Below are 18,985 nucleotides of genomic sequence, written 5' to 3'. Positions count from 1 at the left end.
TAGGTCTTGTGCTATGATTTTTATGGAATTACTATATGCAATTTCTCATGTTTTGTCATAATATTCTTAGACTTTTCCCGTATACTCCTTGTGCCATCGAGAACTCTAAATATTTTTATAATTTCCCTCTCATTATTCACAATCTCTGAGCTTTCCCATAAAAAGGATATCCTTGAGGGACCTCCATATATTACTGTCTCCCTTTTTATTTTTCCTTGAGCTGATTTCATTATTAATTCGACTAACCTTACATTTATGATTATCTGCTAATACCACAAGAGGATAAGAATATTCTATATAAAATCGTTAATATGAATTCCCATAATTTGATTAAACAACTAACTATCATTACAGTAACACATTATCGGAGATTCACATGATAGATTTGAGTATTCATATTTTGAAAATTAAAAAATATGGATTATATATGATTTATGAATGATTGACCACGTGATTAAAAAACGTTCTCATTTTAATAAAATATAAAAGAATATACTCATTTATATTATTAAAACCTAACTCTTATCTGTCTAACCTTATGCACGTTCGTCTCTCACGTCTCACATATTCCAGTTTTGGTAAAATTATGCAAAATAACTATGATTATTTTCCCAAATGAAATGTCTTTATTACTTGAAATTAAAGACCTGCAAAGCCAGGCCTATTAGGATCTTTCGCACGAGTTGCCAGCCGTTATTTGTCAGACCGGATAAAAATTTTTGACAATTTCCAGGCCCGGCTCATTAAAATTCTTATGAAACAGATGGCCCTCTAAATTTTTTTGTACGAATTTTCCTGCCAGCTTATTTTTAATGCATAATTATATCTGAATCAATTTTTCCCCAATGTCAATTAAGGTCCTTTTATCTCTACTCTACCAACTGTGTTTTGATACGCATATTGTGTGTAATTGGGATCGTATCTTAAATAACTAGTTTAATTTTTTTCTTTCTGAATTTATTATTTACGTTAGACAGCTCTTACAATACAAAAGGAACAAGCATATTTGTAATCTAAATAGTATTAATCAAAATATTAGCTTGGAATCCACAAAAAAATATAACAATTTAAATGCCCAGACTGGCCCATTACGTTAGAACATATTCGAACCGCCCTATTCTACAAATAGGAAACAAATTTTTTATATTTTATGCACGCATTTAATTTAGTTAAACCGTTTTTAAAATGAAAATAAATAGACTGTTATTCTAAAGAATATTTTAATCAAAATCATAGGATTTGCGAAGCTCGGCTCAGTTTTTTATATATTAATTATCCGGCCGGGCCTAGGCTTTCAATTTTACATACGAATTTCTCGGTCCGTTATAAATTTTTTCTAAAATTTTCCCATGTACTCGGGCAGGTTTTAGATGGGTCAGGTTTGCTCTGCCTGAGATATTTAGATAACTGTTAGTTATACCGTTATCAATCGATCTGCTTATTACGAATTTTTTTAAGAAAAAAATAATCTTAGAAAGTGTATATACGGCAAAATAATTTTTAATAACTGTAATTAATATTGTTTTAAATTTTGTCTCTAGCTTAAATCAAGCCTTAGTTTGGATCAAGAATCAGCAAAACAAAAAAAAATCAAATAGATCCTTATAGCCGCCAAAGCCCCAATTTATTGGTTCGCTTTAACTGGCGAGCTGGCCATAAGTATCTGATCGTTTATACCGAGACTGACGGGCTACATCAGTTTTTTAGTCGATATCTAGTTTCCTCGGAAAATTGAGTGATACCCCTATTTATATTATTATAAATTAAGCTTTAGTTTAATCCTCTAGGTCTTATTCCGGTTTTGGCGAAATAAAGCAAAACTATTACAATTTATATCGTTTCAACTCTAACCTAAATGGGGCTCTAGCTTAGATGGAGAATCAGCAAAATCAAATAGATTCCTATGGCCGCTGCAGATCTAAGACATCTGTTTAATTTTACTGACTGTGGGCTTGTTACTACAATCTTCTGTAGAAGGGCTTTATTATTTTTCCCCGGGATTTTTAACTCATTATAAAGTATTCCAAATTAAATTACTGGTTTTTTCTTGATTACCCCTATATTGCATAAGCATAAAAAGACATTGTAAATGATGTGGAAGCAAATGATTTTAATTATTTCTTTTAAACATACTATTTAAAAAATAATAATTGTATACGATCTATAAAAACTAAAAAATTAATATTATTGTATGTTGTAACGAATCAAATACTAAAAAGAATATTGTGAATATACTATTGTATAAAAAAAAAATTAAGTAGACGACAAAAATTATAGGGTCTTTTATAATATAAATAATAAAACACGATTACTATTATTTTTCTCTTTGAAAATAAAAAATTTTAAACGTTTTTAAAAAAAATAAATTTATATTTGTTTTTTTTTAAAAAAAAAGAATTATTATTTGATTTAGAGATTTATTTATTTAGTTTGGAAATTTATTAAAATTTTTAATAAACCAATCATTATTTATTGGTCGGGACCAAATTAGTCTCCGGATCAAAATTATCGTTGGCAAAATTTGATTGAGGATCGATAGATATCGCGAAAGCGTCCTTTGCCCCATCTTCAAAATGATTAGTAATAAAGGCGTTGTCATCACTTGCGTTACGAAAAGGCTTGCTTTTATCAAGAATAGAAACTTTACCGTTAGTAAAACCGTTTATATTGGTCGAGGAATCTTTAAGCTCGGCGGCTTCATTCGGTTGGGGCATATTGCTGGAATCGTTAGTATTTGTTTGAACCGAATCGGAGGTTGGTTGCGACGGGGCAAGGTTGTAAATAACAACCCCGTTTATTATTAAGAGAAAGGCGAGAAGGAATAGTGCATTGAACTGTTAGTATAAAATATTGAATATGTTGTAGATTTTTAACTTAATCTTAATGATGAGCAACGAGATTTAACAAAAATAATGAATAAAAGATACTTTCTTATTGTTTATTTAAGATAGGAGATTTTTTGGTATCATAAATAGAATATACATCTTTGTTAGACTCATTTATGCCAAAACAAAAATAGAAAAAATGATGACAAAGTAAATATTTAAAATATGACAGCTTATCTAACTGTTGGCGTATGGTATCATTTATCTTAGAGATCTGCAAAGTTAGTCCCGGCCCGTACCCGACCCAAATCCGGCCCGGCCCGGGGCCTAATTATATTTAAAATAATCGGGTGGGCCGGGCCTTTTTTAAAAATCGAGCCGGGTCGGGTCGGACCTTGGAAATTTTTTTAATATATCTAAATTTATCAATTTTATATTGAATTATTTATGTAAAATAAAAAAATTTCATTATATTTATTGAAACTAAACGCCATATAACATATGTCTTTTATTTTGAGTAATTATAAAAATTAATTTCTATATTTAAATAAATTCGGTCGGGGCCTTAATTTTTTTTAAAAAAATTGGGGCTCGGGCCGGGCCGGCAAAACCATTTTAAAAAAATTTCGGGCCGGGCCGGGCTAAAATTAGGCCCGATGCAGATCACTAATTTATCTCCCTGTAACCAATTTTGCCTATCACAAATCATTATTAAAATAATGATGGACTATTTCATTCGAAAACTGGGGGCTGAGTGTGCATTGGTAACTTTTGTAACTTATTTTCGGGTGCAAAATGATTTACTAAAATAATTAATCAAGAAAATTTTGTTAGATTGAGTTGATTTTACCTAACATATGATTCTTTTATAAGCGTAGCCAGAATTTCCCTAATAGGTGGGGAAAACTCTTTTTTTAGTGCTTCCCCCCAATTAAATTTTAATAGATATGTTAAGGCCGATCTTTCTGCAAGTCTTTTTTTTTATCGGGTTACATTATTTTTAAATGCTCTTTTCTTAGAAAAATCTCAATTACTTTATTTTTTCAAAATTTACTGTTTATATTGACATATTATTTTTTCTTTATTAGCCTGAGACTTTCTAATCTTCCGCCTCAGCTACGCCATGAATTCTCTAATAGTCTTTGAATATTACATTAAAAAGTGAGATTATTCAGGGTAATGTATCGCGTGACTATAATTTTATTATTTTTAAACCGATATATCGTCGGCTAATAATTATAATGTTTTATATCCGCTTTTTTTTGCAAAATACATTTTTTGTACTGTATTCTTTCATATCACACCATAAAATCTAATTTAGAAATAATCCTTTATTTCCATTATTGTGTTGAATGCAATATATTTTAGCTCTACTGAAGAATTAATTTTAAAAAACGGATATAATATAGAACATTATAATACACAACCGACGATACGTATAATAAAACCTAGTTCTCATCTTTATTTAACTACTTTCACTGAGAGAAGGAATGGACTTTTGACTAGTAACTCTCTAATGAAGATTTATTACTTTATAAATAGTTGTTCTTTTTTTGAACTTTTTTTAGACAAATCAATTTCTCAATACTATGATAAATGGTTGGTGGCAAAACCTTTTATCGGGGAGAAGTGTGTGGGGGGGGGGGGAGTCTAAATGAAATAAAAAGGTAAATTTTACCACCCGAGTATAATTTAAAAAAATAACTCGAATATTAGGAAATTTCTTTAATTTTATGCAGCCACATGGAGTTAAAATAAATAAATATGTATTACCTTAAAATGGAACAAAAACACTCCCAAAAACAGGGTATAGAAATCGGCCGACAGTATAGAAAGGTTAACGGCCAGAGCTGAGGTTCTATTGAGGGCCGTAGCCATGCAGAAGTAAAGTCCGAACATGGCGAGAGAAAATAGGAATACAAGTAATATAGGGTAAGAAGTTTTCAGGTTTGAATTAATGAAGTGAGAAATTTTGATTTCGGAACGTTCTAAAATTAGGCTAAATTTTTTTTTGTAGGGAGGGCGAAGGTGGGTGGGGGTAAGGGAGATAATAGATATAAATTAACGCCTATAACAATTTATTCGTTTTCAGAATCATAATTTAACGAATAAAAATAATTCTGCTTAGAAAATATTCAATTCAAATAAATGAAGAAAATTATTCGCTTACTTTAAATCAAACTTTTATTATACATTTTTTCTGTATTCATTTTAAAATACGTTTTATTCTAAAGGCTGAGACCATAACAGAGCGTTCTAGCATTTAAAAAACTGTGTTGTTTAGCGGCTCGATTTTTTAGAAAGGGCAAACCCAGTATATTAGCCAAAAAAAGGATTTCGCAAGTCTGGGAAATTTACGCATAGATGGCAGAAAGGTTTGGAGATTTATTAACGAAATCTCGAGGCTTTCGTTAATATTATTTTGGCTAAAAAATTAATTTTAAAATCGGCGAAATCGAACCGTTTAACAAAAAAAAATTGAAAAATAAATTCTGTTTTTTTTTTGGATATATATATATCAGAGACCTACAGGGGTACCATTTGCAAGGCTTGACCCGGATTTTTTTTAAAAAAAAAAATTTCGGCCCGGCCCGGGTTTTATATTTTCAGCCCCAGCCCGGATTTTTTTAAAATATATTATATTTATTTTTAATTTTCTAATAATGGCGATTTCAAATATTTGGTTTCAAAATATATGGCCCGACCCGGATATTTTTTAAATAAAATTTTCAGGTACGGCTCGGGTATGTTTAAAAAAATTAAAATACGGTCCGGCCCGTGTATCCGGGCTTAGGGCCTGCAAGTCTCTGATATCTATCTTCCTTTATGTTTAATTTCTCAAACACTAGAACACTTTACCCTAAACTTAGTTTTGCTTAAATGTACTTATAAATAATTATGAAACAAATTAAAAGGTTCATTTTTTTAAAAAAAAATGCTTATTTTTTTGCTTTTACAATTGTACTCCATTTATAAGGGTAGCGAAGGTTCCCAGCAAGGCCAAAAATTCGTATTTATCGAATCTTTTCACAAAAAATTCCTGCCCAACATTGGAGAGACCGTAGAGGATAGCTGCTACCAGGCAAAGCATATCACCCAAAAATTTGTTATTACCGAAGGTATCTTTGTTAAAAAAAGAGAAAAAATATTATAATATAAATATTAATTTTTAAAAAGCTAATTTATAAGAATAATTCTTTGGGATACACTATGAATACGAGTGTAAGAAACCCTGTTGGATATTCAATGCTTGAGCCGTGGTGGTAGTGATCCTTTGTTGACGATCAGAATAAATCAGGAATCCCACCCCCAACACACATATGAATACGCCAAGAAAATGGGATACTCTGTATCTGGCCTTGAGAAACAGCACGGACAGTAGCATTACCACGGGTATGATTAAGCAATCCAACAACTATAATTTATTTTTGAGATTATTAATTTGTTAAATATATATATATATATATACCTATATTACACTTTAATATTTGATAGCTTAATTTTAAGAGATCAAATTCAAAAGTAGTTAGAATTGACCGATATAATAAGATCCGTTACCAATATCGAATTGTAATTAATCGATAATTGATAGTGAAGGTCAAAGGGCCGGTTTTAATGAAATCCTTATAATATATGGATAAAGTTTTAATCGAGTTAAACTAACGGGATAAAGATAATAGAGGGAGGAAAGGTTTGGTTAATGTTAAATCTGACCGTTTGAGCTTATTTGTTTGGATCAAAATTACCACGCATGATTATAATATAATTCAAACAAAATCACTGTTTTAGAGTACCGTCTATGACCACAGACAATGATTGAGAATATCACTTATTTTCTGATCTAACCTTAGGAAGATTTGACCGGGGTATGATATGTAGCAGATCGAATGCAACGGCACGATTCCGTTAACATATATTAATTAAAATGAGGCTTATTTTGGATCTTAATACAATTTTGGTCGTTGTTTAGCAAATTGCTCTTGTTTCGGATAGATGGGTCCATGTAAATTTTTCGGTTAATATTAAAACTCATCGTTTTGGAACTGAAAGAGGCAGGAACAGAATAAATATTTTGGATATATCGCAAACATTAATAAAACACTTTTGAAATAGAGGTGGGGAGAGGGGGGGATCTAGGCCAGTTCCTATTATTATGAAGCGGATATTCAGATAAAAGAGAACGAAAAATCCATAACTTTTGCTAAACCAGTGAGAGTTCCAATAACCCGAATGGGTGAAATGTAAAAATTGGAATGATAATGGAGATATCGAATCATTAGATTTTTCATAAATAATGAATATACCAAAAATTTAAAAATAAAATATTAGCAATAATTACCATAATAAAAAATCATTTAATAATTATATCCTCATATATCTTCATTTTTCGGAGTAGACTGGTTTCAAGACCCTAGCACCAGCAATAAAATGTCGGCTCAGTCAGAAATAATATAATGATTAATAATTTCCTGCATTAAAATGGTACTATAAATACAAGACTGGTTAAGGGCAGGCTGGAAACAAAAAAAACGATTTTGCAGGACTCCGAATCTTACTAAACTAACGCTAAACCTGGATACTGGTGAGAGTGGTGTACTGGTAAGCCTTAACTATCAGGTAATTAGCTTCGACATCAATGAGGGCTAAAACGAAGTATTTGATACCACGGTTTTTCAATATCTCGAAATAATAGTATTTGGTGTAGGAGGAATAGCGGGATGATATCACGTTCCGCCTTTTAAAATAGAGACACGCGTTGAACACCAGCGCCAGCACCAGGTAATTGAAAAAATTTTGAGCTTTTATTTTTTTTTTAAGGAATGTGGCAAAAAAAATGTCAGCATAATACTTCAAATTTATATAATGACAAGATTCAAATCGACAAGAAAATTTGAAAATAAATTTTCTTAAGGAAAAAAAATTTCAACGTTCCCAAGAGGATATTAATTATCCCTTTCCGGTGTAAAAAACCCTGTTGATAATTTTTTTTTCCTTTTTGTGTAAAAGTTTTATTTTCATCGAAGATCTGCAGGCCCGGCCCTAAGCCCGGCTCGGGGATACGGGCCGGGCCGTATATTTAGAAACCAAAAATTTTAAATCGTCATTGTTTATAAAAAGAAATTAAGAATAAATATAATTATATTTTAAAAAACCCGGGCCAGAACCGAGAATTTAAAAAAAAATAATAATAATCTGGACCGGGCATGAAAATATGAAAGCTGGGCCGGGCCGAAAAATTTTTTTAATAAAAAATCCGGGAAATGTATTTCTGTAGGTCTCCAATCTTTATCAATATAAAATATCAAAAAAATAATTTAAAAAAATAAGTGGTATCCAACTACCCTTAGCCCATAATCAGGAGTCTTATAAAATTTTAAATAAGATTAGATGGAGGGGAACATTTGCACCTAAATTTTATTAAATTTGTTTTAATCATATAAAATTAATAACTTTATAGCCCTATATAAAGGTAAAATCTTATCTTTTAATATTTTAATAACATTGGTTAAATTTAAAAATAATAAATTGCATATTTGATTAACTACTGTTTCGGATATTATTATATGCCGAACTTGTGTAGCAAATTGGAATGATTAAAAATGTATTTTATATTTTGGGTGGTTTCAATAAAGATGAAATTTAATATAGTGGTTTAAGAATACAAATTTTAACACCCATGAAACTTTAAATAATGATTATTATTTTAAAAATTTGTGTCGAGATTTTACCATATTTTAAAGATTAATTATTATAATATAAAGGTGTTATTAATAAAGTGTAGTACTTAGCAATATACTAACTTCCAGCTTACCAGCTGAAAGACATTTTTGTGTGCTTAAGAGTGTGCTTAAACGGGGAATGCCTCATATGAATAAAACTATGAGACCGTTTTATTGAATACTAGAACCTCCTGGTCTTTTTCAAATCTGGCAAATGCCCAGATACCAAAAGACCAAATAAAAATCAATAAATATTCATAAATTTTCGTTTATCATATTTTCATACCAATCATATCTACCACAATTACCTTTTGATATACTCGTCCTATCCTATCATTCGTCAAATATCTAAGCTCCCAAATATGTAAACTCAACGGAGAGCCCAGAGAAAATTTCCCCCACCCTCCATCCAAAGGTCCACCAGACCAACTGTAAAAGCAAATTACATTAGCTAATTTCACTTTTAATTTTTCTTTTACCCCTCCCTAATCGCAATCGCCCAACTTTTAGTGTATGCCCTCTGAAACGATATGCCAACGAGTCGGGCTCTCTGTTAAACAGTGAAGGGAACGAACGCAGTGAAGAGATCGGTGGGTTTATATTATAAATTTTTTTTATTATTTTAAAATCATATTTTATCGAAAAATATAAAATATTTAATTTACTCAATATATATATAACATTAAATGCATATTTTACGTAAATTATAATTTTAAAAAATGTATCTTAATTATTTCTTGAAAAATTAGTATCTAAATAAATGTATTTAGATATATTTAGCCCATGTATCTGTATGATACATTGGAATTTTTTTTCTCTAATTTTAACGAAATAATAAAAACAAAAATAAAACTTAACTTTAATTTAAATAAATCGGTAGAGAACTAGAATTAAAAAGGCTTCGGGAGATAAAATCTCATTTTTTTGAATAATGAATTAATTAGTAGGATTGTTTATCAAAATAATTTCAAACGAAAATATAAAAATCGACAATTTTATAATTTCCCGAAATTAAATCCTCGTTCCTTAAATATAATAAAGGAATACCAACTTTAGCACCTGCCAAACTGTCTTTTAACGTATTTACCGTTTTAAACACGAAACCTTTTCATATGAAAATGTGTTGAAAAACACATTAATAAAGATTGAAAAAAAAAAAAAATTTTTTTTAAATTTTATCTTTACTATATAAGAGTAGAGATTATACTCTATTATATTATATATAAAAATAAAAATATTGATACCAAACGGCTAACTAACACGATACTATTTTGATTTGGCATTTATATTAAATATTATAAATTCATTTTTTTTTCAAAAATAAAATATTTAAATCGTTTACGAATTTGAACGCGTTTAATTATTTTTTTTTGTAAATGAACATTGAACGTCAACACGAAAAGCCGGAAGGAATTATTTGTTCTTTTTTTCAAAAATATTTACACAGTACCACAATAATATTTTAAGCTAATTATTCGCTCCCAAATTAAAAGTGAGGAAGTTCCTTAGTTTATGATTTTTTGATTTTCTGAATTTTCGCCTCTAGATCGCCAAGAGTCTTCGCACATCCCTAAAAGGGGTGTTTAAGATTACGAATAGCGTAAAAGTGTAAATTAAATGAATGTGAATGGGGAAAACAAATATAGATTATATAAGATGGATGCTTGTTATAAAAGTGCTCCAATTTTTACGAATCGAATATCTCTCCACTCCTTTATTCAAATTTTCAATTCTTTCATCGAATAATAATGGGAAATAGAATTATTAAAATGAATTATTAAAATATTTCTACTTCCGGTTGGGTTTTTAAAATTGGTCTTCATCTAACCGAGATGTTCTGGTTCACTGTATAGATTATTCAGACTATTTCACCCGAACATTTACCACCAGATTTCGATGATGAGAAGAAAGCAGATGCCCTTAATTTTTTTTGAATATCGCACGAATTTTATAAGATCAAAACTATTAATTTTTTAAATTTGTAATTTGGCATTGTAACGACTGGCTAAAATGACGAGAGGTTAAAAAAGAATAATGAATCGATATCAATGATCAGCCAATGGGAGTCTTATGTGTGTTAGATTAGTATGACGGATTAAAGATTTTTTTTTGCAAAATAATCACAAAAGACTTATAATAAACTTTGTTACAAAAAGCATATTTTTGAATTTTTAGGCAAAATTAGCTCGAAAAAAAAAACTTGTTTGACCGCATTCTCAAAAATAATAATCTTTTTTAAAAAGATCTCTAAATATTTTTTTTTATTTTGAAGAGAATTCAAAACTCTGGAATAAAGGCTTTAAACATATAGTAAAAAAAAAAATAACCTCCCAAAGATGAACTCTCTATCCAAAGTAATATTGTTTAAACGGTTCCATTAGAGCCGTTTTTTTAAAAACAGTTAGCTAAATATTTTTTTCAATATTTTAGTCAGGAGAATATTGAATAATCTTTAGATTTGGTTAGATAGATGTTCAGATCTTTGTATCATCTATGAGAAAAATCTTCAGGTTTGCATATAATGTTTATCCTGAAAAATATTGACCAAGCATCGATATTTGGCTAAATATACGCCCAAACCCTTGTGCCTCTGTATGAGCAAAATCTTCAGGCTTAAACTAATGTTTATCCTGAAATATATTGAGTTAGCCGTTTTTCCAAATCGAGCCGTTTAACAACACTAATCCATAGTGTATTCTCTTAGTGCAAGTTTTAACATATACATATTTTTTTTTATAAAAATTTTATCTTAAATATGAAAATCGTGTGTCATATTAAACAAATATACCATATTTTAAAAAAAAAATTTTTTAAGTTAATAACTTCTATTTTTTTCGTTTACTTTTTCTATCTTTTGAAGATTATGTTTATGGCTATCACAAAACCAATGTGTATATAACACAAAATAATCGATAAATAAGATTATGAAATCGAAGCCTGGTCCTGGACGTTGATAATTTTAATAATTCTCTTATTTTTGAAAAAAAGAAAAAATTGGTCATAATATTTTGTAGATTGGCTGGCCCGTATATTTGTATTTTTAAGGCAAAATAGTATTATTTTTAAAGGCAAAATAGATGTTTTATTTTAAATGAAAATCGCTTTATTTTAAAGGAAAATATACATATTTTAAGAGAAAATATAATTATTTTAAGGGAAGATATACAGATATACATGAATTACTTATAGTAAATAAAAAAACTCTTTTATTTATTTTACCCGTGGGTATATGAACGTGATAAACGGAAGCTAATACTTCACTCGTCACTCCGGTCGTGCAAATCAGTATTGAGATTAATTGGCCCAATAAAACGCTTTCCCACAAACTTCTAAAAAAATTTATAGTTTTTAAAAGATAAAATTTAAAAAAAATATATATATCAATGTCGACAAAGTTATCGAAAAATTTAATATATAAACGCTACGTGTTACATTTTCCGCATGTCGTATACCATAAATTTTTTTTTTATTAACACTTAATACAAAATAAATTGAACAAAAAAAACCGACGTGCGATATCTGATAAGATTTGTTTATAAAAGAAACCGGAAAACATCTGTGATATAAATTGTTTTTCTTTTAAACGGATCAAAAAAGAAGGAAGAGTAGGAAGGAAATCGTAGACCGAGTATTATAATGTTCTATGTATACTTTCATTTTGCGAAAGGCATTTTTCGATAAATCAATTCACCTGCCTTTTCCATATTAACAATAAAAATGTTAAAATACAATTTAGTATAATCCTTAATCCGCATTATTATCCCTGAAATATTTATTTTAAAATGTATATAAAACACTCTAATCCTCAACCGAAGAAATGTAACATTTTTTTTATTGGTGAAGCTAAGGTCTCACTCTAAGGAGATCCTACTTGCGTTACCCTTACCAAAATACTATATGGCGTATGTTTAATGGCATTAAATACTAACCTACATATAGACGATTAAAAGTACACAGATACATTGAAGTGAGCTGTAATTAAACAAAACCCATTTTAAAATTTTTGGGGAACAGGTTCTAACCAAAAAGTGCAAGAAATTAAATATTTTACTTTTTTTAAAAAAATATTTGAAATAAACGATTTCGATAGAATGTTAAAAGGGGTCAAGATTGGTCATCCATCTTATTATTTATTTATTTTTTACACCGGATTAAATTGTTTCAATTCAACATTAAATTCCATTTTTGTATTATATCGGTATTTATATTTTTAAAGTAAAAATAACAATTTGGTCGTATAGCCTTTTAAATCTAATGCAAAATTTTTTTAAAAATATTTGTCTTAATAATTTTATAATCTTAATAAATGTTTTAAAAAAAACCACGCGAATATATATTAAATATAGCAAAATAAAGAGTAGGTCATAAATTATGGATGAATTTAATATGATTTTATTATTATAATAATATATGACATAAAAGATTGTATACTTCGAATGACAAATGGCGTATAAATTATTTTCTTAGAAGATTTATGAATAAGCTAAAAGATCAATTCAAAGTTCGCAAATTAATGGGAATTTATGGCAAAAAAAATATATCAATTAAGCTATGACATAATGTATATTTGTACTTTGACTGAATATACATCCAATTAAATGCGTTTTAGGGTGGCATTGAATGCAAATCAGATGGTGAGATGCCATTTTGGTTATCCAAAAATAAGAATTTTTCAATGATATATATGTATATAACACAAGATTGGCGATGCGTGCATCAAATGCATTTAAAGGTTTTCATACATAACAGTCAGCTGGTGCCATTTTATGGTTTGCATGTTAACCGCATTCATATAATGATGAATAAGACACTTAGTGGTGTGCAAAACACAAATATAGCTGACTCATATGTACACTTTTAGTCATCGACAATCTAGTAGTATATATATATATATATATGTATATAAATTCACTGGAAAAATAAATGAGAATCATTGAATGTTTTTTGGGGAATTCATTTAAAATTTTAATATAAATCATTTTCAAAGTTGTTAAAAGATACTTTTAAAATGGATCTAAATACCGATACAGATGTATCCTCTAAAAACTTATCTAAATACAGATACAATTTTTATTATACTTATAAACATTGTTCGCCGTTGTTCTCAAACAGTAACTCCTCTTATGAGATCAACAACATTTTTATATTTTATTCTCATTCAATTCGAACCCCACATAAAAAAATTGTCAATACTCCTATTTTTAGCGTTCTTTCGAGCAAATTCTCATATAAACAGTGCATACCTTTTTTTTTAAATTTACATCAATCTTATAATTTATTCATCAAATATTAGCGGAATAAAAAATTCTAAACAAATTTATTTGCTTAAAATAATTTAGTGCATCAATGGCATTGTTTTTAATAATTAATGGGCGTCATGGCTTAGCAAGGATTTATATATTCCTTTACATGATAAAAATATCCTTCATCTTGAACTGATATCTATAGATTTAAATAGGGGGAAAAAATAATATTTAATGAATATTTATATATAAGTTTTAATATTTTATATAAATATATTTTTTTTATTATATTAGTCTAAATATTTTTTTAATATATATTAATTTAAATTATATGCTCATATGAGATAAGATGTATTTTGCATTTGAATATTTTAATTTTTTAGTAAAATAAATATACCAAAATGTATCTGAAAAAGTATCTTAGATACCTCGACATATCTAGATACAGATGTCTTTTATAAAGGTATATCTAGATACATATACGATATACTGATTATTTTACATTAAGGGAAATCAAACCAGCTGATTTACATTGATATTGATCATATACATTTAAATAAATGAATGAATGTCAGTCAGTCTAGGCAAGGATTTAAGCTGAAGGTAATTCCAAAAATTTTGTACTACGTTTCACCCGGACTCGCTTTCGCTCTACGAATTTAACTTTCAAAATTTTGTTTTGAATAGTATTTTTAAATTTAAAAAAAACTTCAAATTTTTTTAAACTGAAATATTTGTTTATTTTTTTTTTCTGAGAATGCTCAAAATTTTATCTTAAAATTGCGAATTTCGTTTTTTTTTTGATAAATAAATCCTTCCTGAATTTTTATTTAAATTATATTTATGATTGTTTAAAAAAATTTTGACCAAAATTTGGGCAAAATTTTATATCTAAAAGAATGCCAACATCTATTTTTTCAAAAATCATTTAATTAAGCTTTTGTAATTTTGACGTAAAAAAATCTTTCAAGATGAAATTTGTTTCAAAATTTTTTTAAAGATATCTTTTTTTTTCTATCAAACTCTAAATTTGTATAGTCAACTGTTACAAGTTATAACGAATAACAACAACAACAAATTAAATTCTACATAAATTAATCAATTTAATGCAACTAACGGTCGCGATAAATATGACATCACATTTATTTCTCATAAAACGTGAAACTTATTTATTTAAATAATATTTTTAAAAATTTTTTTTTATATATTATAACCGGTCCACTTTTCCTGAACCATATTGCCCCGATAATAAGGAAAAGTTTTTAATTTTAAAATTTTATGAATTTAATTAATTTATTTTCTTTAAAAAAATGTAAAGAGAGAGAGAGAAAAAAAATTAGATTATCATAATTTTTGTTTATATTTTTTTTTAGGAATTTCGGGCCCTGGAGGTTTATTCATTTATTATATTTTATTTAAATACGCAAAATCAACTAAGTTCGATTTATAATATCATATAAAATTTTTGCGAAAATGGCGAAAAAAAATTTACGAATTTCTATTTAGGGCAAATGATGTGTGTTTACTAATACTTGTAATGTGGCGATTCTTTGTACATGTAAAAGTGTGGATACATAGGAAGTCAGCTATAAATCTAGTGATCGATAAGGCAATTAGTCGATGTGCAAACCATAAGGTGCTACAGCTGACTTCTATGTGTGTGAACTTTTAATTAATGAATTGCTAATACATCATTGATTTAGGGTAAACATTTTATATATACCATTTTACAATAACTTAAATCAAATTATACTTATTATTTTAATGTTCAAAAATAGATTTCTAACGTTTAAAGAGAGAGAGAAAATTAAATTTTGTAAGAGTTTATAAATTTTGAAAGATAAAAATATATTTTTTTTTAAAAAAATCGATATTCTAGTAAACTTTTTATAAATACAGATACAGATAATTATTTGAATGGGGAGGGTCTAATTACTTGTACATATCTTTCAGGAGGTAAGGGTAAGCTCATAGAGGACAGAAGGATATGGGATAGGAGTAAACCTAGATATTATTCTTCTCATGAATATTCTGCAGCACTAGTTGTGTTTGTGTAAAATGTGACATAATTAGCTTATCATGTGATGTCCAATTCACCCAATCTTTATTGGTTACATTTTTATAATTTTACAAGAACACACAAGCTAAAATAATTTTAAATTCATATTTAATAATTTATTTATTATTTTAATCATTTATTTTATTATTTTCATATAAATTCTTTTCCAAGTGATAGCAAATTTGACATAAAAGATCTTAAAAATTGCAAATAAAAAAAAAACTAATGCAATCATGGGTTGATTTATAATATAAAATATTTTTTTCAATAATAGGTGGCCCTCAGACTATGGTATGATAAAAAGCATAGAATAATTGATTTATGCTTTTTAGCCATTTTAACCAATTTTAACCTAGCTAAAAACTTAGTTATTAGTTAAAATGCTTAAAAAATATAAATCAACTATAAAAAAGCATAAATAAATTAAATCACATCTCAATCATCCCTACCAAATTATTTAGGCATATGCCTGAAGATTAGGATGAATTGATTTTTATAGCCATTACTTAACTAATGTATAAACTTAGAAGTTGCTATTGAGCTAAAGAACCAAAGCAAATTGTAAATTTAATTCCACTCTAACTTTATTTAGATGAGTTATGGAATTGGGTTGCACTTAAAATTAAAAAAATTTGTATGTAATATGTTTAAGTTATTAATCAAGTCATTTATTATAGTGAGAATATAATTTCAATATTGAATATATTTTTAATCTTAATTTTATATATTTTTTTTAAATGAATAAAAAAATATAGATTTCTCATTTTTATAGTTTGATATTTCAAAAGGTAAACATTTTTTTAAGAATAGTTATGATTACAATGAGTATTTAATTTAATATTATATAATTATACAAGAAAATAATTATAAATCAGAAAATAAATGTTCTATATATAGATAGTAAATTTATAATACATTATTTGTTTTTTTTATCTTAATACAAATAGTTTTAATTATTATTTATTCAAATATTATTAATCATCATAAAATTGCAATTTAAAATATGTTTGCGATAATTGAATAAAAAAATAGTTTTAAATTTTTTTTTAACAATTATTAAGTATTACCTTGATTTTATGGTATCAACAATTTTGTCATAATCTATAAAAAAAAATTTCTTCTTAGTTTTTGACGTTAAATATTCTCGGCTGGTAGATAATAGGGACATTTCTTATCAAAATTATAATAAGGGAAAAATATAATTTTTTATTTCATGCTTGTTTAATTCGTTTCAAATTTTCGCGAAAAAAAAAGTGACATCTGACATGCCTTTTAAACGTATATAACCTCGAGGTAATTTAGTATAATAATAAATAAAACATATTTGTTATATTAATCTATTGTACAATTCCATATCATAAAATATCTGCCTATTGTGGTCTAAGATCATCAACAAACTGTAAATTTGTATAATAATATTGAATGTAATAATATTTTTTTAAGACAAATAATTTTAAAGGTTCAGGGAAGATTGTAACATAATATACTTCTTGTAAAGACTAAAACTTATACAAAAGTGTCATTATCAAGTGTATCATATAACACTGGTCTTAATATGGCGAAAACTACTAAAGTGTAAAAATAAGTAAGGGATATAGTTTCTTTTTGGTGCTTTTTTAAAAAATCTTTGTGGTTGTAATTTTCTTAATTTAGTTTGCTTCTCAATGCTACAAAACAAATTAGACTTTTTTATTGTTTAAAGTTTATGAGTATTTTTCTTTTGATGTAGTACTTAAAGTTAGCCGGATTAATAAAAAATCATGATTAACTTCAGGCAATACTCGCCACTCAGCATTGATAGTCAATTCGATTCAGTTTATATAAATTTAACGATAACGCCAAAAAATTTAACACCATCTATATTCATTTTAAAAATATAAATAATTTTATATAAATCAATGAGAAAAAAATAAGAGAAATAAATTCGAAATATTCACCATTTAACTTAAAATTAGTGCTGGTATTAATTTTTACTAACAATTATTTTTCAAAATTTCATCTGATAGACAGGAACACTTGACAGTTAATACGGCATGAGCTATACTAAAAACGCGATCTACGGGGGGCAGATGAGGGGATTGGCCAAATGGTTAGATGTATGCATGGAAACAGAAGAACGAAGAAGGACTCGGGTTCAATCCTGGTAAGGAGCATAAAAACTTTTAAGTTTTTCTTCGATGACTTATGTGTAAAGGATGAATTTCGGAGCTTAGAGATGACACCCCGGTCATCGACAGGCTGGACAGCCGGGTGATAAGGATACCTGTCCAATAAACAAAATGAAGGAAACAAATGGAAATATGAATATGAAAGCTAGGGCGTTCCCTCCAAGCGACGCGCAGGGTTTAGACCTCCATCCTATGAAAAGTAAAGTAAAGGTCAATGCAAAGAAGACAAGATTAGCAAGTTTGAATATTGGGACGCTTAAAGGTAAGACGAGAGAATTGGCATCAATGTTGAATAAGAGAAAAGTTGATATAACGTGCATACAAGAGACGAAATGGAAAGGTCAGAAAACTTTAATGATTGGAGATGGGTATAAATTGTACTATAATAGAATTGTTAGCAATAGGAACGGTGTCGGCATCATCCTCGGTCCGGTCAAGATCTAACCTCCTCGGTAATAGAAGTCAACAGGATCTCTGATATACTAATGAAGATAAAACTCTGCATTGGTGAATTAATACTACACAGTCTATTCAGTATATGCTCCTCAAACGGGTTGCAAGGAAGAAGTGAAAGATGACTAGAGCTATCCTTGATGAAGCTGTAATGGAAATCCCTAAGGATGACCTAGTCATAATTGGTGGTGACTTAAATGCGCATGTGGGGAAAGCAAGAGATAGCTACAAAAGGCATCATGAAGGTTTTGGATATGAAGAAAGAAATGATGAAGAAGAGCACGTACTAATATTTGTGCAAGCCTTCGACCTTGCCTTAACCAACACCTACTATAGGAAAAAAGACAGTCATTTAATAACATACGAAAGTGGTACAAGGAAAGCACAGATTGATTACATGCTAATCTCTCGCAGAAGATTAAAAGATGTAATAGACTGCAAAATCATTTAAGGATAATATATCGCCGCACAACACAAGCTACTAGTCATGGATTTAGACATCTCAAATAAATCCACT

General features: G+C 28.2%; 2 protein-coding genes across 2 annotated transcripts; one reads left to right on the top strand and one right to left on the bottom strand.

Moving 5' to 3' along the window:
* Positions 1-2,090: 2,090 nt before the first annotated feature.
* Positions 2,091-17,077, bottom strand: LOC135931339 (solute carrier family 35 member F2-like). The gene is made up of 7 exons (XM_065468388.1): positions 16,915-17,077; positions 11,765-11,874; positions 7,398-7,624; positions 6,057-6,240; positions 5,783-5,948; positions 4,599-4,824; positions 2,091-2,834 (listed from the first exon to the last, which is right to left on the bottom strand). The coding sequence occupies exons 1-7, from the start codon at positions 17,013-17,015 to the stop codon at positions 2,466-2,468; spliced, it is 1,383 nt and encodes a 460-aa protein (XP_065324460.1). The 5' UTR covers positions 17,016-17,077; the 3' UTR covers positions 2,091-2,465.
* Positions 17,078-18,589: 1,512 nt separating this feature from the next.
* On the top strand, positions 18,590-18,919 carry LOC135931055 (uncharacterized). The gene has a single exon (XM_065467918.1). The coding sequence runs from the start codon at positions 18,590-18,592 to the stop codon at positions 18,917-18,919; it is 330 nt and encodes a 109-aa protein (XP_065323990.1).
* Positions 18,920-18,985: the final 66 nt, after the last annotated feature.

Source organism: Gordionus sp. m RMFG-2023, chromosome 1, assembly GCF_954871325.1.
Source record: "Gordionus sp. m RMFG-2023 chromosome 1, tfGorSpeb1-WG-v2, whole genome shotgun sequence".
Classification (NCBI taxonomy): Eukaryota; Metazoa; Nematomorpha; class Gordioida; order Chordodea; family Parachordodidae; genus Gordionus; species Gordionus sp. m RMFG-2023.
The sequence above is the reverse complement of the archived record's forward strand: the minus strand, read 5'-3'. Positions and strand labels throughout refer to the sequence as shown.

What these genes read in the sequence shown, in the direction of transcription:
- LOC135931339 (XM_065468388.1), bottom strand. Translation starts at nt 17,015, where the DNA reads ATGTCCCTATTATCTACCAGCCGAGAATATTTAACGTCAAAAACTAAG. An exon ending in AGCATTGAATATCCAACAGG is followed by an intron (nt 5,949 to 6,056) that starts GTTTCTTACACT and finishes TTTTTAACAAAG; the next exon opens with ATACCTTCGGTAATAACAAA. An exon ending in CTTATAAATGGAGTACAATT is followed by an intron (nt 4,825 to 5,782) that starts GTAAAAGCAAAA and finishes AAAAAAATTTAG; the next exon opens with CCTAATTTTAGAACGTTCCG.
- LOC135931055 (XM_065467918.1), top strand. Translation starts at nt 18,590, where the DNA reads ATGACTAGAGCTATCCTTGATGAAGCTGTAATGGAAATCCCTAAGGAT.